Source organism: Triturus cristatus, chromosome 6, assembly GCF_964204655.1.
Source record: "Triturus cristatus chromosome 6, aTriCri1.1, whole genome shotgun sequence".
NCBI classification, from domain to species: Eukaryota; Metazoa; Chordata; class Amphibia; order Caudata; family Salamandridae; genus Triturus; species Triturus cristatus.
The window spans coordinates 1,246,751,095-1,246,768,213 of NC_140589.1; the positions used below are offsets into that span (position 1 = coordinate 1,246,751,095).

Sequence of the window (17,119 nt, forward strand, 5' to 3'; positions counted from 1 at the left end):
CGTGGTAATGAAAAAGTTGAATAAAACACACTAAAAAGCAAGACAAAGGGTAGTGTAAGAAAAGGTGACACAATTAGTAAGGTCAGGGCTCAAAAATGGACTTAAGGTAATAAAAAAGAAAACGACCATGCATCAAATGTCAATGATTAATTTATAATGAGAAAGAACACAGACTAATAAAATCAAAGGGCAAAGGGTAATTTAAAAAGACCAAGAGGCATAAAAAGGGTGCAGGTTATAAAAATGCATGAAACGCTGCAAACAGAATGCGGCTATAGAAAATTACACATATGCTAACTAAAACATTTGATGATGAGACACACAACGTGGCACAGTAAAGAGCATAGAGACCAATGAAATTACACTGGGTGGTAAAGTAGCATAAGCTGCAGTGAAAATAACATTACCATATAGAAATAGATGTTTGCAATGAAAACCATGAGGTTATAAAAAAGGCGTAGGCTAATACGGAGGACAGGGGGCAATGAAAAAAAAATGGGGTAATAAAAGGTGCCAGTCACAACAAATAAAGCGTAAAGAAAAGGACTCGGGCAATCCATGGGCAGTAAATAAGGATACTGGACAATAAACAAGATCATACGGTAACACAAAATGTCAAGAAGCAATACATTAGAACATGAAGTGATGAAAAAGATTGGGACAATACAAAAGAATTGGGCCAAAAATGGGAAGAGATACTGCAAATACTTGGAACAATAAACCGGACAGGGGCAATAAAACGATACGAGGAGCAATCGAAATAAAATGACTTTTGGTCATAAAGGACGTTGCAATGCAAAGATAATTTGGTGATAACAGGCAAGGGAAAAAAATATTATATTGAGCACTGAATTGTAAACCAACAAATAGTGCATTGGAAAAGTAAATATGAAAATATCCAGGAGGTAAGGCAGTAGAAATCGACATGGGATGATTCAAATGGGTACAGAGTATTTACAAAAGGACACAGAGCAATAAAAAAGAGCATAAGGTTTTACATTATAATGCTGTCATATTGTGTTAGGTTGAAGCTAATGAATGCACACAATGCTCACTGACCTGTCTCTCTCCATGGCTGTTAAGAGGTGAACCTGTGAGTAGAGTAGAAGGTTGGAAGTGAAAGCATTCATTGGTATTACGAAAGGAATTACCTCTTGACAGTGAGTTCTGCATCATGTTGTGAAGTGCTGCTTGATAAAGAGACATTAAGAGATGTGGATAAAGAGAGATTAGGGGAGCAGGATAACTTTGTTTCCCTCCAAACCCTGCCACAGCCAACAGTGTCTACACGTAGATCTTTCGAGTCCCAATTTCTCTCTGCTTAGATTATGCATACCTCTGTGCCAATGCTTGTTTAGGAGCATTTTCTTGATTTTGTTACAGCATAGAACGAGAATTAAAAATAGGGCTTCGGAAATGTTTTTGTGACACTTGCGTAATTCGCACAATTTCATATTATGAAAATTATGTGAAATGGTGGAAATTATGCATGTGTGAAATTTCGAATAATCTTTTTTGCAGAGGACTAGTTCAAGCCGAAAATGTCTCACACTCTTCACAATTGTATGTTGTAGATGGTCCTACCAGTTTTATCTGGGGCCCTTGGTGACTCCTGTCTAAAGTTTACTTCTAGAGACACCACTGACACTGCACATGTTGGCATTGTGCCCCTACCCCACCTTGGCTCTATATCCTGCTGTGATCAGGTTGATGGTAAACTTGGGCTGTGGGGCTCACACCCTTATTTCCAAACTTTCTGAGAGTAGGGAGATTTTGGGTTGATGAAAGATCACTCCGGCACTTGCTGAATCCCTAGCACTCTGCATGCCCGTGAATACCTGGTCAATGCCTTCGCAGGGAATATGCTTGGTATATTGGCTCCTACATATCATGCTACAAAAATATTGTTGCCAAAAAATTGATTACAATAATATCATTAAGGCAAGTAAGTATAGGAAAGTATAGATTAGCTGTGCTAACTTTGACATGTAGGTACCTTGAGAATGCATATATATCTTCAAGCTATGTCGATGGGGAGGTAACAGTAGTAAATCTCTACCTACGTATATATACTTACTATCACAATATTTTGACATTGTGACTATGATTTTTAGCACAATATTCTTTAAGTTGATATTCTGAGATACATCTCTTTACAGGTTATTCCCCATCCCCTGCTTGACTTGATGGAGGCTCCATTGCGGTATATGTAGCTTTGCTTGATGCCCTCTTTACGCCTAGAGGGCGTATGCCAGAGTGGGCCTGGGCCTGTTTCACACCCACATTTCTGGGGCAACAACTGAAATGGTGGTGTGGATTAAGAAAATATCGTCTGACATAAATATTGTGGCCCAAATAAAATTAATGAAAATAATGATCCACTACTGGGTGTGCATTTTCTATCATTAACTGCAATATCATTTTCGTAAATCATATTAAGGACCATATATGTTATTCTGGTGATATTCAGACCATGATATCCTGGTCCCATAGCAATGAAATACCTGACAGGTCTGTGGTGGCCCTGATCTACTCATTTCAATGAGACAGAGAATTTTCAGAGCTTGAGCCCTTTTTTTTGGGAAGAATTTTCTAAGCTGTACTTATGCATTAGAAGTTGGAAAGTTTATAGTAGAGTAGTAGAGAGAAAGCCACTCACCCAATGACTGGGACAGACTCACTGCCCCAACAGTCCAATGTTTATCTTTCTGTGTTCCTCTTAAATTAGAACATTCTATCCCACTTGGTGAAATTTTCGAATAGCCTTAAAGCCCTTCGGCCTCATGCTATAATGGTCGTTCCCCATACAAATGTGAACGGCCTCCCGTCTGCGGTTTGGTTCTATAACTTGGGTACAGGGTGTTTAACAACCATTATTGCCCTCAGCAGTGGGCTGTAATGCTTAACAGCATGTAGTGTTACATCAAATGGCATTTGTATAGTTCCACACTAACTTCGCAGCACATGTGAGCATTCCACTGCAGAATACAGATTTTGGGAAATCAGGGAGTAAAAACGCAAATTGAATATAAAAGTAGCTCACTGAGAAGCAGTAACACATGGTGACGATTCTGTGCCAGGTTATGTACACTGGGTGAGGTTGCCTGCTTTTAAAGTGTTGTGTCCCCGATTCTGAAATTTGCTGTACAATGCTGGCTACAAAATACAATCGAGGATGTGATTTTGATATCGTCCCCCGCTTTTGCATTTTTCACTCCAGAAATCAACGAGTGTCGCCTGAACCCTGTCATCTGTGGTTCTGGGTACTGCTATGATCTGCCCAGTGGCTACACCTGCATCTGTGACAACGGCTTCCATCTGAATGATCAAGAAACGACTTGCATCGGTACAGTATGACATCTCTCTTTCACCCGAATCCTGATATCCAGAGTCCTTTCTCTAGTTACTTTGACGCCTTTTGTGTGGCACATTTTTTGCACTACCCCACCATGTTTTTTTCTGCATACAACTCCCTACTTACCTGCTGGAAATCACTGCAGGGCTATATGTCATTTGTGAGTGCAGTTTCTCTACAGGGAAAGGCCTCCATACTTGGAGGGCAGTAGGGCTCTCCTATTACAATATGTTTTTGCTAATAATACTAGTCTAAAGTAATCCTTCCTAATGCAGCTAACACAGTAGCAACACTAGCTGCGTAATTATGAGTCTGACTCCTGAGGCGTGGTGGTAGGGGGTCTCCCGACTACCCAATTACAAATAGGGGTGTCGGACCACCATTGTCCTGCCAAAGCCGCCAGGAACCATCGCTCCCTGGCAGTGTTGTGGCGGTCAGCAGGCCAAATATATGTTTGGTGGGACCACCATGGTCCCACCAAGCATATTACGAGTTTCCTCTCCGCCACTGGTTTCATGGCAGTTCCACCGCCATGAAAACCATGGCAGAGAGGAAACCTGGTGCATAAGAGCAATATGGACGCATGCAAAGGGGCACAATATGCGCCGTCCTTTATGCATGCACACCAGTTTCCGCACGGCATGGGCTTAGCAGTCCATGCCATGCAGGAAATGTTTTTGGCATTACAATTGCAGTGCCCATTTTCATTGCACTACCGTGGGAACATAACAAAAGAAGCCCGCTAGACATTTGAATTACTCGTAACCTGGCAGACGGCCTTACGGTGGGTTTGGCGGTACGGCAGCAGGGCGGACGAGGCGCCGCACTGTTAAACTCGTAATCAGACCCTAAGTGGCGCGAAACACCACTTTCACTTTCCCTATACTACATTTTTGATTATTACTAGCTTTTGCTCCATTCAGAATCATAAGAGAAACCCTGCAAAAGCTATGGCCTTCAGCCCCACCAAAGCTTCTGGCATGTGTGTACTGGGGTCGTCACACACGTTCCTTGTTATAGGAATAATGTACACCAAGAGTCTCCAATTGCTAAATCTCTCCACCCTCCGAGTGATTTAGGATGAGTTCATCAATTAAAATCTGAAACATGATTGGAATAACTAAGAAAAAAGTTAGGTTGGAGAACAGTAGAATCAACCTTTATACTTCTTGTTGTAATTTGTTATTTTACTTGGAGCTTGGTTGATATATAATAATTGCTGTTCTTTTAAAACTGACTAAGGAAAACTTTAGTTCTAAAGATTCACAGGGACATGTATTTTCATATGACCTACAAGAGAACCGGTGCTACAGTAGGGCTTCTGTAATCAGTTGCCTTACAGAAGCAAAACAAATGTCCACAAGAGAGAGCAGGCTTCCAACAAATGTCTTAACATTTCCTTTTTGGGGTTAGGTAGTACACAAATTGAAAAACAATTTTACTTAGAACTCCAAAAATCCCTGTACTGAAACTAACTGCTAATGACAGTTTGGACGTGTGTGTTAAAGTATACACATGTAAGTGTACAAGCACGTACCCGCGTGTGTGAAATGTGGGCTGAGGTGATTTTTGGCAGCTACTGTGGAAGAAGCTGGGCAGGTCCTGTGAGTCAGGAGGATGGCCACCTGAAGGGTTTGTTTTGGCACCCACGTGTTGTTCAGCTGCTGTGTAAATCTTCACCAGCCCACCAGTGACTTCTTTTATCCAGATTAGCCATCTTGGTTTCCTCCCAGACCAGGAGCTTCTCAAATATTGTTATAATATTCATGCTGCCTGCTTGAGTTACAGTGCATGTGAAACGGAGTCCGCCGTACGATTCACGATATGTAATTTATCATGTGACAAGGTAATACACTGGCCTTGTTCCTCAACACTGCCCTGTAATATTTTATACATCAATGAAATGGTATAGTCTTCATTATTGCCTTTGACGTCCTGCAGCTAACGTTCAATATAAAATCTTAAAGCCTCTTACCACAAAGCGAGGTTTTGAGTATATGGTACTGTTTAATTTCTTTATATTGTGTTTTTTTGCAGATAAAAATGAATGCACTGAGATGCCCCACCTCTGCTCCCATGGACGCTGTGAGAACACCGAGGGCAGCTTCCTTTGCATTTGCCAAGCTGGCTTCAAGGCTAACGATGAAGGAACAGACTGCATTGGTAACCACTACTACTGTCCTAATTACTTGCCGCACAATAGCCATTTTTTCCCCACTGTCCTAAACTAACCATTATAGTTGTCCCACTATTAAACTGTTTGGTTTCTACTCACAATCGTTCCTGCTGTCCCACTCTAGATTTGGTTATTTTGCACACTTGTCAACACCAACCACTTATTTTGCACGTTTTCCAACAATAATCACAAACCACTGTTCTTTCACTCAATTTCCAATGCCAACTACAGTTCCTTTACTCACTTCCTAGCACTAGCCACTGTTCTTTTACTCGCTTTCCAATTACACCACTAACCATTGCTCTTTTACACACTTTCCAACACTAAACATGGTAATTTTTACAAACTTTCCAACACAAATCCCTATTTTTTACTCACTTTTCAACAACGACTATTTTTCTTTTAATCACTTTCCAACATTTGCACACTTCCCAACACTATTCAGAATTCTATTTTCACTTTCGAACACCCAACACTGCTCTTTTACTTGTGTTCCATGGAACTGTCGTGTAGTTCCTATAGTACCAATGCAGGACCTTCGCGTTTGGATAACATAAACTGTAGGATTGGTGGCAGACTAACTCTGAGCAGCCCCACCGTGTATATTAGCCTGTTTGCATTTAGCTAGCTCACAGTGCCACTAGGATTTCCTCTTATCGAGGAGAGAATAGTTTCAAGCAACCTCAGAACATGACAACCCTGATCCCTCAAGATCGTGGAAACAATGTACTACTTTTCGATCAGTCACTCGTGCTCACTTAGTTTATCTCAGAGATACACAGAATAAACCGTTTGGGTGTTTCAATAAGGATTTATTGAGCTGTTGTTATTCTTGTGTAAAATATATGAGCTGCAACAACCATTAGACAGTAGCAGAGATATATGATTAGCAGTACAGTGAATATAAAATGATTGTACAGTTCTACAATCTTGCAATAAGTATGAATAAATACATGAATTTAAAATGCAGGATAAAAGTGAGCGTACTCCTACGATGCCTATCTAGATGTACCTAAGTGTACCTAGCATGTGAGTAGGTGTGAAGCCAAGAATCCCTCTAGGATTTAGTCGAACCCCATTACCTGAAGTGTGAGAATGTAGGAGCCCTTCTTGGTCTCGAGTTGGACACCCCGCGAGGGATGTTCAGACCACTGTCAGCTGGAGCGTCTGCATGCAGGAGCCTCAGCATCTCTGGTCAGTGTGTCGGCCTGGAAGTCTTGGTTCCTTCTGTCTAACACTAGCAAGAGGTGTTGTATTTATACAGAAAAGTATCTAGGGTTCCTTTGTCCCTTGTTTCTTGTATTAGTAAATTGTTGGATTTGAGGATGACGTATGGAATGAACCGTATACATATATCGAGAGGAAGGTGGTGTAGCCCCAGCCTGGTCTCAAAGAACCCTTATGAATATTCATTCATACTGTGTCAGTCTAAAGATGAAGTCATAGAACGCCATTGTTCAGGGAAACCCTGCTTCTGCACCCAGGACTAGAACTAGGTAAAGGTTCAATCCTATAGGCTTGTTTACTGTGTAGTGTAGGGGGGTGATGTAGGTGAAAGGGTATGATGTTACTTGGGCCTATATTAGGGTACCTATATGAAACATAACAGAACCCTCCCTATTTCACCCCCTGCAAAGGCATTTTATTTTCAAGGAACAAAAGCCCTAATGATAAAAACTGACATTCGGCGATAACTGAGTGCATTCCTAGTGAGAAAACAATCTGGGTGTCATCTGTGCACGTTTTCAATTGCTTGTGATATTGTGACTCCTGTATATGTCACGCACAAATATATTAAACACTGCCAGTTACACGGAAGAGCCCTGGGGAATACTGCATTCCACCTTGGGAGTCGAATATGCTAGCAATCTCATCTGCACCTTTTGACTGTGTTTAGAGTGGAAGGATTTGTTCTAAGTTAGTGCAATAACACTGTTTTTGGAGTGGAAGGATTTGATCAAACTTAGTGCAATAACACTGTTTGGAGTGGAAGGATTTGATCAAAGTTAGTGTAATAACACTGTGCAATAACACTGTGGTTGGAGTGAACAGATTTGTATCAAACTTAGTGCAATAACACTATTCACTCCTGCCTTTCTTTCAGTCTCTTTTTTGTTATTCTTTTTCCTGAGTTTGAAATAAACAATAAACAAAGTTGTGCAACATATACGTAGGTAGTCACGACCGATGCATAATATATCTTAATCTTTGTATGGAGTGGATACAAATGTTTACTCGCAGTCTTTTGTTTGATGGCCTGCCCTGGATTTGTAAACATGTTCCTCCGCCTTGGCACAAAGTCCATGCCTGTTGTCTATTCCCTTAGAGAGGGGGCCTTATCTACTCGCCAATGCCAGGCAATGTCTGTTTTTGTTATCAACAGCCCCACCTCTGTGAAGGGTCTTGCACTCCTAGGTGCCCCCAAATTCATCCATCAAGCCCAGGAGTGCAATCCGAAAATCTATTATACATGTCCTGCCCACTGTTATGTACAAGGTGCGATGTATTTGAGACCAATAATCTTGAAAGATAATGCAGTCCCACACTATTTGGAAGAAAGTGCCCAGTTCCTCGTTACACTAAGGCAGTGGGTGTCTAGTCCGTTGTTCCTCTTACTGAGTCCGGTAGGGCTGTTGTAAACCCAATGTAGATATTTCATTTGAATGAGTCGAAGCTGCATAGATACGGCAGGGCTCGGGCCATCTTCACTTCAGCCCAGTCTGTGTCCTCCAAGAGACCGAGATCCTGTACCCGCCTTTCACGTAATTACACGTACTATCTCTAGTGTCTGGTACAGTCTAGAAATACCCTTCTTCATGAGTTCCACCATTGTTAGCTTAGACTCTAGGGGGCTGCATTCTTGAAAGGCGACTAGATCTGTGGCTTGGATATCCAAAGCGTGTGGTAGCTGTAAATAGCTATAGAATTGTGTCTTATGCATATCACAGGTTTCCATTAAATATCAATCAATCAATCAAGGAATTGTCAATCACGCCACTCACCTGTGAGGGTCTCAAGGCCGGGGGGTGGAGGGTGGGGGCTAAGCAGCCCCAGACAGTTGAGGCAGGTCTTGATGGTCTTCATTTGTAACATGCAGCTTCGGCAGTCAGGACCCTGCCCCACCCAATCCATCGAAAGCACCTGGATTCCCTAGTATTGCAGCTGATTTTGTAACTAAATGTGAGTAAATGGTTCAAAGCGTACACAGAGTTGGCTCCAAGTCTAGTTTCTATCAGGCCTAATAAGAGGCACTCTTTAGCAAAATACAGATCAAGTAGTGTTTTGGTTGTTTTCTTTTCTTTAGGGATACTTCAACGTGACTCAACTCGATGCCTACAGATTTATCAGTGTCGCCACTTCAGATTCAAGAATCCACCATTTTGTACACTCATTCTTGCCTTTTATTTTCCTTAGAGTCTTTATATATGCTTCAAATAAATTCTCATTCGGATAGTTCTGCAATTATTTGGTTGCCATGGCAAGATATTATTGCCATTGCCATGAGAATGTTTTGGGATGAGAAGTTCTTAACTTTTATGGGGCGATTGGAGTTCATGCCGGCTAGAAATGCTTCTGAGGCAGTTTATCAAGGCGCATCAAGTGGCCATACTATTGTACAGCCTAGTAGGAGCTCGGATGCCCCAGTCCAGATTTCGAGACCTCCTCTGGAAACAGGAATGCTCCTAGAAATGGATAATAATATTCCATTTAACATCAAATAGTTGTTGGAGTAAAGCAAAAATATTTTTAATTGTTCCAAATCTGGTAAAGAAAGCTCGCAAAATAACAAACACTTTTATAAATGTATGCTCCTATTTCTTATTCCTTTTATTTTATGAACATTGTGTACTTCTGAAAACAATCAAAAATATCTACAATTATCAGATTACTAGAGCACAATAATTTGATTTCAATGTGTAAATTACTGATTTTTAGACATGAATGATTATCCATCAGTGACAACATTTTAAAAAAATGCCATATGTAACAATCTGGCCTCAATAAGCTTAAATTCACAATATTCATCCGATGCTGAACATCTGGCTGTTTTCAGAAATTTCGGGTGAATACCTTGTAATGCAGAGCCCAGTACACAAATACCTGTCAGGCAAGACCGTTTAAAAATACTAACATGGTATAATTGTAGGTATAGTTTTCACTTTGCAAGAATCTTCAAACAAGTGTCCATTTTTGTCAAACTTACAGATATCAACGAATGCACGAGACCGCATATATGCAGAGAAGGGCTTTGTGTAAACACGGTTGGATCTTTCAGATGTGAATATTGCAACAAGGGCTTCCGAATGAACAGACGAGGACAGTGTGAAGGTATGCTCATTAAATCAACAAAATGGTTGCGTAGAATGCTTGCAAAAGTCTCAGCCAATAGCAATCACACAGCCCCCATTACATTCATATTTTCCCCACGGAACACCTCAATACAAATCATTTTTGGTCCCACTCCAAAAGGAGCAGCCTGGCAGTGTCCTATATGACCGTGCACACACGCAACCCACATAGGATTTAAAGACGAGAAGAATATGTGACCTAGATGCCAGAGCTGCCAACTACAACAAGCATTGGCATAGCCAACAGGTCTTGCCTTTGGGACCTTATAAGTGTTTAGCCATGCAGCACATTATCCTGTTAACAATCCGGCCACACAATTTTACACCTTATGATGTTTAAGAGCGCGATCCCTCTGTGCCAAGGACAGAAACATGCTTTGTAATGTACCGGGTAACACTGGGCTGCAGAAGTCAGTGCAGACTATCAGTCAATGCAGTTCGACCAGTGGAGATGTCTGTTAAAAAACATATCTTCCACTCATGTGGTAAAATGCAGGCATGTGCAAATGGTGGCAACACATCAAACTGTAAGTACACCAGCCGGAACATATGAAGTATTCTAGAAGAATCCCCCACCAGGGACCTGTCATTGCTTAATGAGCTGACAAGTCACTACTGGAACACACTCGGCTCAGCTCCTGATTTAGGTGTGTGCCAAAACCATCGTATTCAGGGCCCCTGGAACTGTGCGGCAGGGTACGGCCAAATTATGCGGCAGAGTTGACTAAATTAAGTGGCAAGAAATGGCAAATCATGTGGCATCATCCGGCACATTTTCTGATAGGATTAGTTCATTTTTCTGTCTTTTTTTTACACTTGTTAACGCTGTCTGGACATAGGTTGCACCTACTTAGTACCAGTTTAACATCCAGACCCTGATCATACCTTTAACAAAACCAATACACACTGTGTTGGGAGTAAAAGGCGGCATGGCAAAGATTTATTCACATGAGGTGCTGGCGATGAAGTAAGTAATGGTTTTTTTAGTCCAAGTTCCCGAACCCTGTAATGGGCAGACGTAGCTAATGCCCCTTTAAATACCAATTGCCCCTTGCCTTTTTACCCTCAACAGCACATCCACAGCTCTCCACAAATCCTTTAGAGCAAGGCGATTAAACATGCCACGTCGCCACCCACACAACACCGCATGCAGCCTTGTAATTGGTAATGCGGCTCAACGAGGCAGCCTTATTAGGCCGGGCAACAGAGCAGAATGCAATAAACAGCAAGTGATTTTGAGCTACATTAATACAGTTAATGCGCTAAACTGATATATATTCCACCCAGCAGCTGTGCAGCGCCAACTATAACTGTGCAGCGCACTGCAGATTTTTTTTTTAGCAGTTATATAAAGCTCGAACTCGACACGAAGGTGTCAGCGCTTTACATGAGCACCAGTTGCATTACAGACGGACGCATTCATTTTTAGGCGCTGGGAGATTAAGTTATTTGTCCAGAATCACAGGATGTTTTGAGTCTTCAGCCACACTCAAACCTGGCCCCCCAGCTTAAAAGTTGGCTGCTCTAGCCATTAAGCCACACATTGCCAGTGAGTGGGCAACTTGACTCCTCTCAGCGCCTGCCCCACATTCACGTTGGCACCCATCCCCTGAGAGTAAGAATGATAGCAGTTTGCTATACAAATGTTGGGAACAAGACATGACACCCCGTCACCTAGGATATAACGTTTTGGGCTGAAATGCTGCTGAAATTTGTGTTTACTGTTGCCCAGGATGAATACAACAGTCTGTAACACTAAAATCAAATTGCAAGCAGAAAGAGGGTTCCGATTTGAGGGCACTCCAGACGTACCACGTTGTGTAAAAGCACTAGGCTACTGTCAGCAATGCAGCTGCTGTTTGCAGTGGCGCTGTGCCCCCAGAGCGTGAGGTGGCAGTGCACCCTGATTCTTTCTGTCCTTTACTATCCAGCTGGTGGGAGGGCAGCCTTTTCCTTGCATATGGGCTATTGGTGTCTTTGCTACCCACTGTCTGGGTTAAAGGTCACAGGGTACTTGGAATCGGACTAGTAGGCCATGCCCTCTCATAAGCAGACATGTATATGATGTGCTTCTTGATTTTGCTATTACAATCAACTAAAACAATTCTAACTCAGCAGAAAGAAAGGAGAAGGAATGTCTGGAGCCAAGTAGGCCTGGCATTAGTAGCAATGCAGCGATAAACCCATGGCAGCAGGCAGCACAGACTATCAGTGTCACATATACGAGCCAAGCACTTTGAAACCATTACGATGGTCTGCCGTTAAATAAATGAACAGAGGAAAGAGCAAGACGCAGCTAAGAGAACGCATAATGTCTGCTGCGCTGAAACAAAGTAGACATGTTTTTAGCAAAATCGCGTACACGGTTTTAAGATCAAAGAGAGAGGATGTGAGCAGATATAAACAAACATACAACAGCTCACGCCAAGAGAAAAACAAACCAGCGCGGCGGCGCGGCGACCGTGCAAATTAGAAACATGATCCCGAACTGATGGTGCCCCTGCTCGTAACCGCAAGCCGTAGGCAGTGGGCGGATACATTTACTGGGAAAGGTGGGACATACACACGCCTTTACCCAATTGCGTGCTGTATTTTTGGGTAGAAGCACGCAAAACCCAATAGAGATAATGCTGGAAAAAAAAACACATGCACGAGCGTGTGAAAAGTCCAGCGTGATTACAAGAGGTTGTTTTCCTAGAGCAGTGCATGCGTGCAGCGCTAGGCTCGACCTAAAAAAGGGAAACCAGCAGTGACGTAGCAAGGATGGTGGTGGCGGTCTGTCCCAGGCTGCATGAGTTTTGGGAGCGGCTCCCCCGCTCTTTCATGTGGCCGCACGGGTGGCAAACGCAGAGATCACCATCACCCCCCTGCTCTTCCATGCGGGCAAACGCAGTGACCGCCATGGGCGGCACAGGTTCGAGTCCCGACCTTGGCTCAACATCCTGTGATTCTGGGCAATTCACCTAACCTCCCGGGGCTTAAAATAATGTGTCATGTAATCTGGTGTTTATGGTGTATATGTAAAGCACCCTAATGGTCATGCACCAAGTTTGTGCTGTATAAACCAGCAAAAATAAAAAATAAAATAAATCTTGTTGATCCACGTCAGTAAGCTGAATTTTGGATCCGATGGCACAAAGAGGTATTGGACCCACATCTGAGTGTACTCATCGCACTCAGAGCATGATTTTTTTTTAAAATGTGATAGATGTAATGCTTTCAAAAGTCTAGGCCACTGGCAATCGTTTGGCTGCAATTACTACCAGAATGAAACAGCAAGCTGGGATTTGCATGTTACTGTACATTAGTATGTGCTCACAATTATCTGCACAATAGACTTAAGAGCTTATAAGTACATTCCAACAGCTTAAGGCTAGGCGCCTGAACTCAAGTTTGTCTGCATTTTCCTAACCATGCACAAACCCCTGTCTGTGCAGGGTGACGGAACTGCGAGTTATGTACTATTTGCTGCACCCAGTAGTTACTGCGTAAGGTGAATACCTCACTGTTGGTTAAATAGCAGTAGGTCAAACCTGCCGAACTTTAACAGAGGTAATCCAGAGATAATCCATATGGAGCTCGTTTTGGTGCTGTAAGCACCAAAATCTGCATGTGATGTCCCAAAAACTTGGAATAGGTCCTATTTGCTGGACCCGATAAATTCCGGACCTTGTAGTATATTTGATCAGCTGTGATAAATAGCACCTTCAATCCTAAAAAGTCGTAATTTTATGTTTTTATTTTCTTTTCAGTTTTATATAGTGCGAAGTAGACCTGAGACATTGGGTATCAGAGCGCTTTACATGAGCACCAGTTTCGTTACAGATTGAGACATTCATTTTTTTTTGTTAGGCACAGGGAGATTAAGTGATTTGCCCAGAATCACAGGATGTTGAGCGTCATTGTCGAGACTCGAACCCGGGTTCCCCCGCTTCAAGGTCGAAAAGCAAGGCCCTTATTAGCCTAACAGGTCATCCTGATGCGATGGAAGAGTTTAAGAGTTTGTACTCTTCCAATGAAGGCCTATAGTAAAGCAGAAGGCATTTAGGTAATGATGGTACCATGAAAAGAAAAGCTATCCGTCTAGTTATTTTTTGCCATCGCCTGTTGCCATAACACCTTTGGTGGTAATGGGGATGAGTGGGTTGAGAAAGAACACTTAGCTATATGAAGCACAAACAAATTTCACTAGATGCGGTATTACAGAGAGTGCCCTGGGGGCGCAACGGGCATTTGTGCCAATTTTGCACACCCCCAGGCACTTTGGTATTACAGAAGGGGCGGCAGATGCTTGTGTGGCCCCTTCTGTAATACTGATAGTGCTGGCGCACATAAAGCACCAGCACCATCTGCAGGGGGCATCCCCTCATTTGCATGGGGGTGCCCCATTCAAATGAGGGAATCCCTTTGCCTCTTGCCTCCCGCCATATTTCAGATGCGGGCACAGAGGTAAAGAAGTCATCAGAGGGCGCACTCACATGGCAGCCCTCTGGCGGGGGGGGAAAGGGGGGTCCCATTGACCCCCAGGTCACCCCCTTGCAGGCGGGTGCAGTCAGAGACTGCACCCGCCTACAAGGGGATCTCTAATCCCCTTTAAAAGTGCAGGGGTGTGCTGCCTGCACTGTGAAAACACTGAGCGGTTTCGAAGCAGCCACTCAGTTTTTCACAGAAATATGCTGCGACCAGGGCAGCGCGTGTTCTGGGCAGCCCTGGGGGCAGTGCATTCCATGTAATAGGCCACTTTCCCTGTTTGCGCTTGGCGCACCTGTTTTAAGGTGCACAGGCGCAGACAGGGAAAGTGCGTCCTTTACATATTAGGCCCCCAGATGTGGATTATGCTTTGGATTCTGTCAAACATTGAAAATGCTCCCATTTTGTAGTTATACTGCATAGACATCTTCTGCAGAGCTGTAGAGGCATCTGAAAGGAACGGCAGTGGTACATCATTAACCCCTTCGCTGCGGCGCGAATTCCGCCGCAGCGCTGGGGGGGTTTGGGGGGTTCGACAGCGCCGCTGTGCTCATGACGGAACCACGCCGTCATGAGTCACGGGTGAGCTGTGCTCATGACGGCGTGGTTCCGTCATCAATCCACCCACTGCGCTAATCGCCCTCACAGGCGGGGAATTAGCGCCGCGTGGGAGGAGCGGCCGCCAACGGCCGCAGCATGACGGAACCACTCCGTCATGAGCACAGCGCACCCGTGGCTCATGACGGAGTGGTTCCGTCATGAGCGGGGAAGGGGTTAATAGCACCAGAGTGTATTCCACTGTTCTTACTGATGCCACGTGTTTACAAGCAGAATAGGAGTAGGGGCTTCTAGTGTACCGCATTGCTTCTGTGGTCTGGTGCAGAACAGATGTGATAAAGCTCTCCCAGAATTGGGAGCAGGGCATCCTTCAATGTAACCATAATTGTATAAAAACCACTGTAGACCAGATATGTGTTAAATTCACTTTGGAAAGAAATGTTTAAATTGTTTTGCTAATTTATGTGAATTTCACGCTTTGCATAATTATGTAAAATTCATCCAAGTCAGATATGCATAAAGTTAACAAAGAACAAAATATTTCAATATTGAAAAATACCACATAAGACGTAAACGTGCACAATTCCTACCAGGAAGAAATGTGCAGCCGCTTTCAATCCCCTGTTCTATTGTGTACACAGAACACAAGCTTCTGTGTGTTCCAAAACCGCGTTCCTCATCTCAACAGAGAGCCCTCCCTACTGCACTAAGTCCTTCCCGACCTTTGACCAAAGAATACCTTCCACCGTTCCCCAAGCCCCTCCCACCATCACAGGACCACAGAGAGTCGGACTGCTCATGGGACTGCTCACAGCGTGGTGATTTCATTTAGAGAGCTTAAGCCAAAACTGTGACTGCCTCACCCACCACATGTCCATTCTAATTTTTGGCAGCAGTCCCAAAGAAAACTAGCATTCAACAGAGTTTTAAAGAAAATATACGGACTCATTTTTGTTTGGTGAAAACTGTTAAAATGATTTCAGAGATACCATTTTTACTGCTACTCTTAAAAGTCTTTTTAAGACGCACAGTTGCCTGCTTTTTTTACAAATTCCTCCAGGCACAATTTTCATCAGAATTTCGAATAAATTCTTTACATTTATGCACGTTGTCGCTACCTTTTCCTAAGGCTTGCTTATAGTTATAAATGTGTTTCCATTGTTCACTGCATTCGTCGGCAATCAGCAGTTGGTAATTATTGAACCTGCATAATTTGACATGTGGAAAAAATCTGTGTGCAAAGTCCAAGGTTAGGCCATCATCCATCCTGTTTATGTCCACAATCTTACTCTATTTTGTTCTCTTCTAACCAAAGGGACTTTTCTGAAAGAGATACGTTAGTGATAGATTTCGTCAGCAGTACCCCTGCGCGTCGGTAGGCGTCATCGTATGGCTCCGTGTATGTCGCTGGCTTCGCAGCCGCCGAGATGACGTTGTCGGAGCTACTTGGACACGCCCACGCGCGCTGACGTCCGTTCTTTCTTTTTCCGCGCCAGCAGCGCAGATCCGAGAGAGAGCGGTACCCCTAGTTAAAAGTTTTAACTTGGTTTCTGAGAACTTGTTTCTCTTGTTTTGTCGAGTACTCGACTCCTGGTGCAGTAGGGATGCCCGGGTTTAAGTCCTGTAGGGCCTGCCATCGGAACATGTCAGTAGCAGACCCGCACAACGTGTGTCTCTTCTGCTTGGGGCACGCCCATGACCCCGAGGCATGCCCCGATTGTCGGGCCATGGCGCAGAAAACTTTGCGGGAGCGTTCCTGAAAGTTGTTGGAGGTCCGGCAATCGGTTCCGCGCCGATCAAGGTCCCACTCCTGTGGGAGGTTGAGGGACCGGTCTCGGAGCTGACCCCATCGCTCGTCGGAATCAGGGACGGGTAAGTCACGGCACAATAAAAAGTCGAAGAAGCGAAGTCGCTTTTCGTCTATCCCTCACCGGTCGCGGGACGCGGTGGAGGGGGCGGGCGGTCACTCCCCCCCCCTGGCTCCGATGGAGCCTCTGTTGTTGCCTGCAGCCTACCCGCTCTTTCCAGGCCCGCACGCGACTTCGGATGAGGTACAGGCCTTCCTGTCGGCCATGAGCCGTTTGTTTGGCCCATCGGGTCCCTCCGGAGTGCCTTCGGGTACCGTGGACCCGTTGGGTGGGTCTGCTCCTGTGCTGCCGCCTTTGGCCTCGGCTACACCGGCACCATACCCTGCAGCGCTGCCGGCTCTGG

General features: G+C 44.0%; 1 protein-coding gene across 1 annotated transcript in view; it reads left to right on the forward strand.

Annotated features, from left to right (window-relative positions):
• Positions 1–17,119, forward strand: part of LTBP1 (latent transforming growth factor beta binding protein 1) — a 1,238,788-nt gene that overhangs the window by 820,390 nt on the left and 401,279 nt on the right. Inside the window, exons 16-18 of the mRNA XM_085612185.1 lie at positions 3,221–3,346; positions 5,393–5,518; positions 9,738–9,860. Coding sequence (XP_085468311.1) covers positions 3,221–3,346; positions 5,393–5,518; positions 9,738–9,860 — 375 coding nt within the window. The remainder of the gene's footprint in view (positions 1–3,220; positions 3,347–5,392; positions 5,519–9,737; positions 9,861–17,119) is intronic.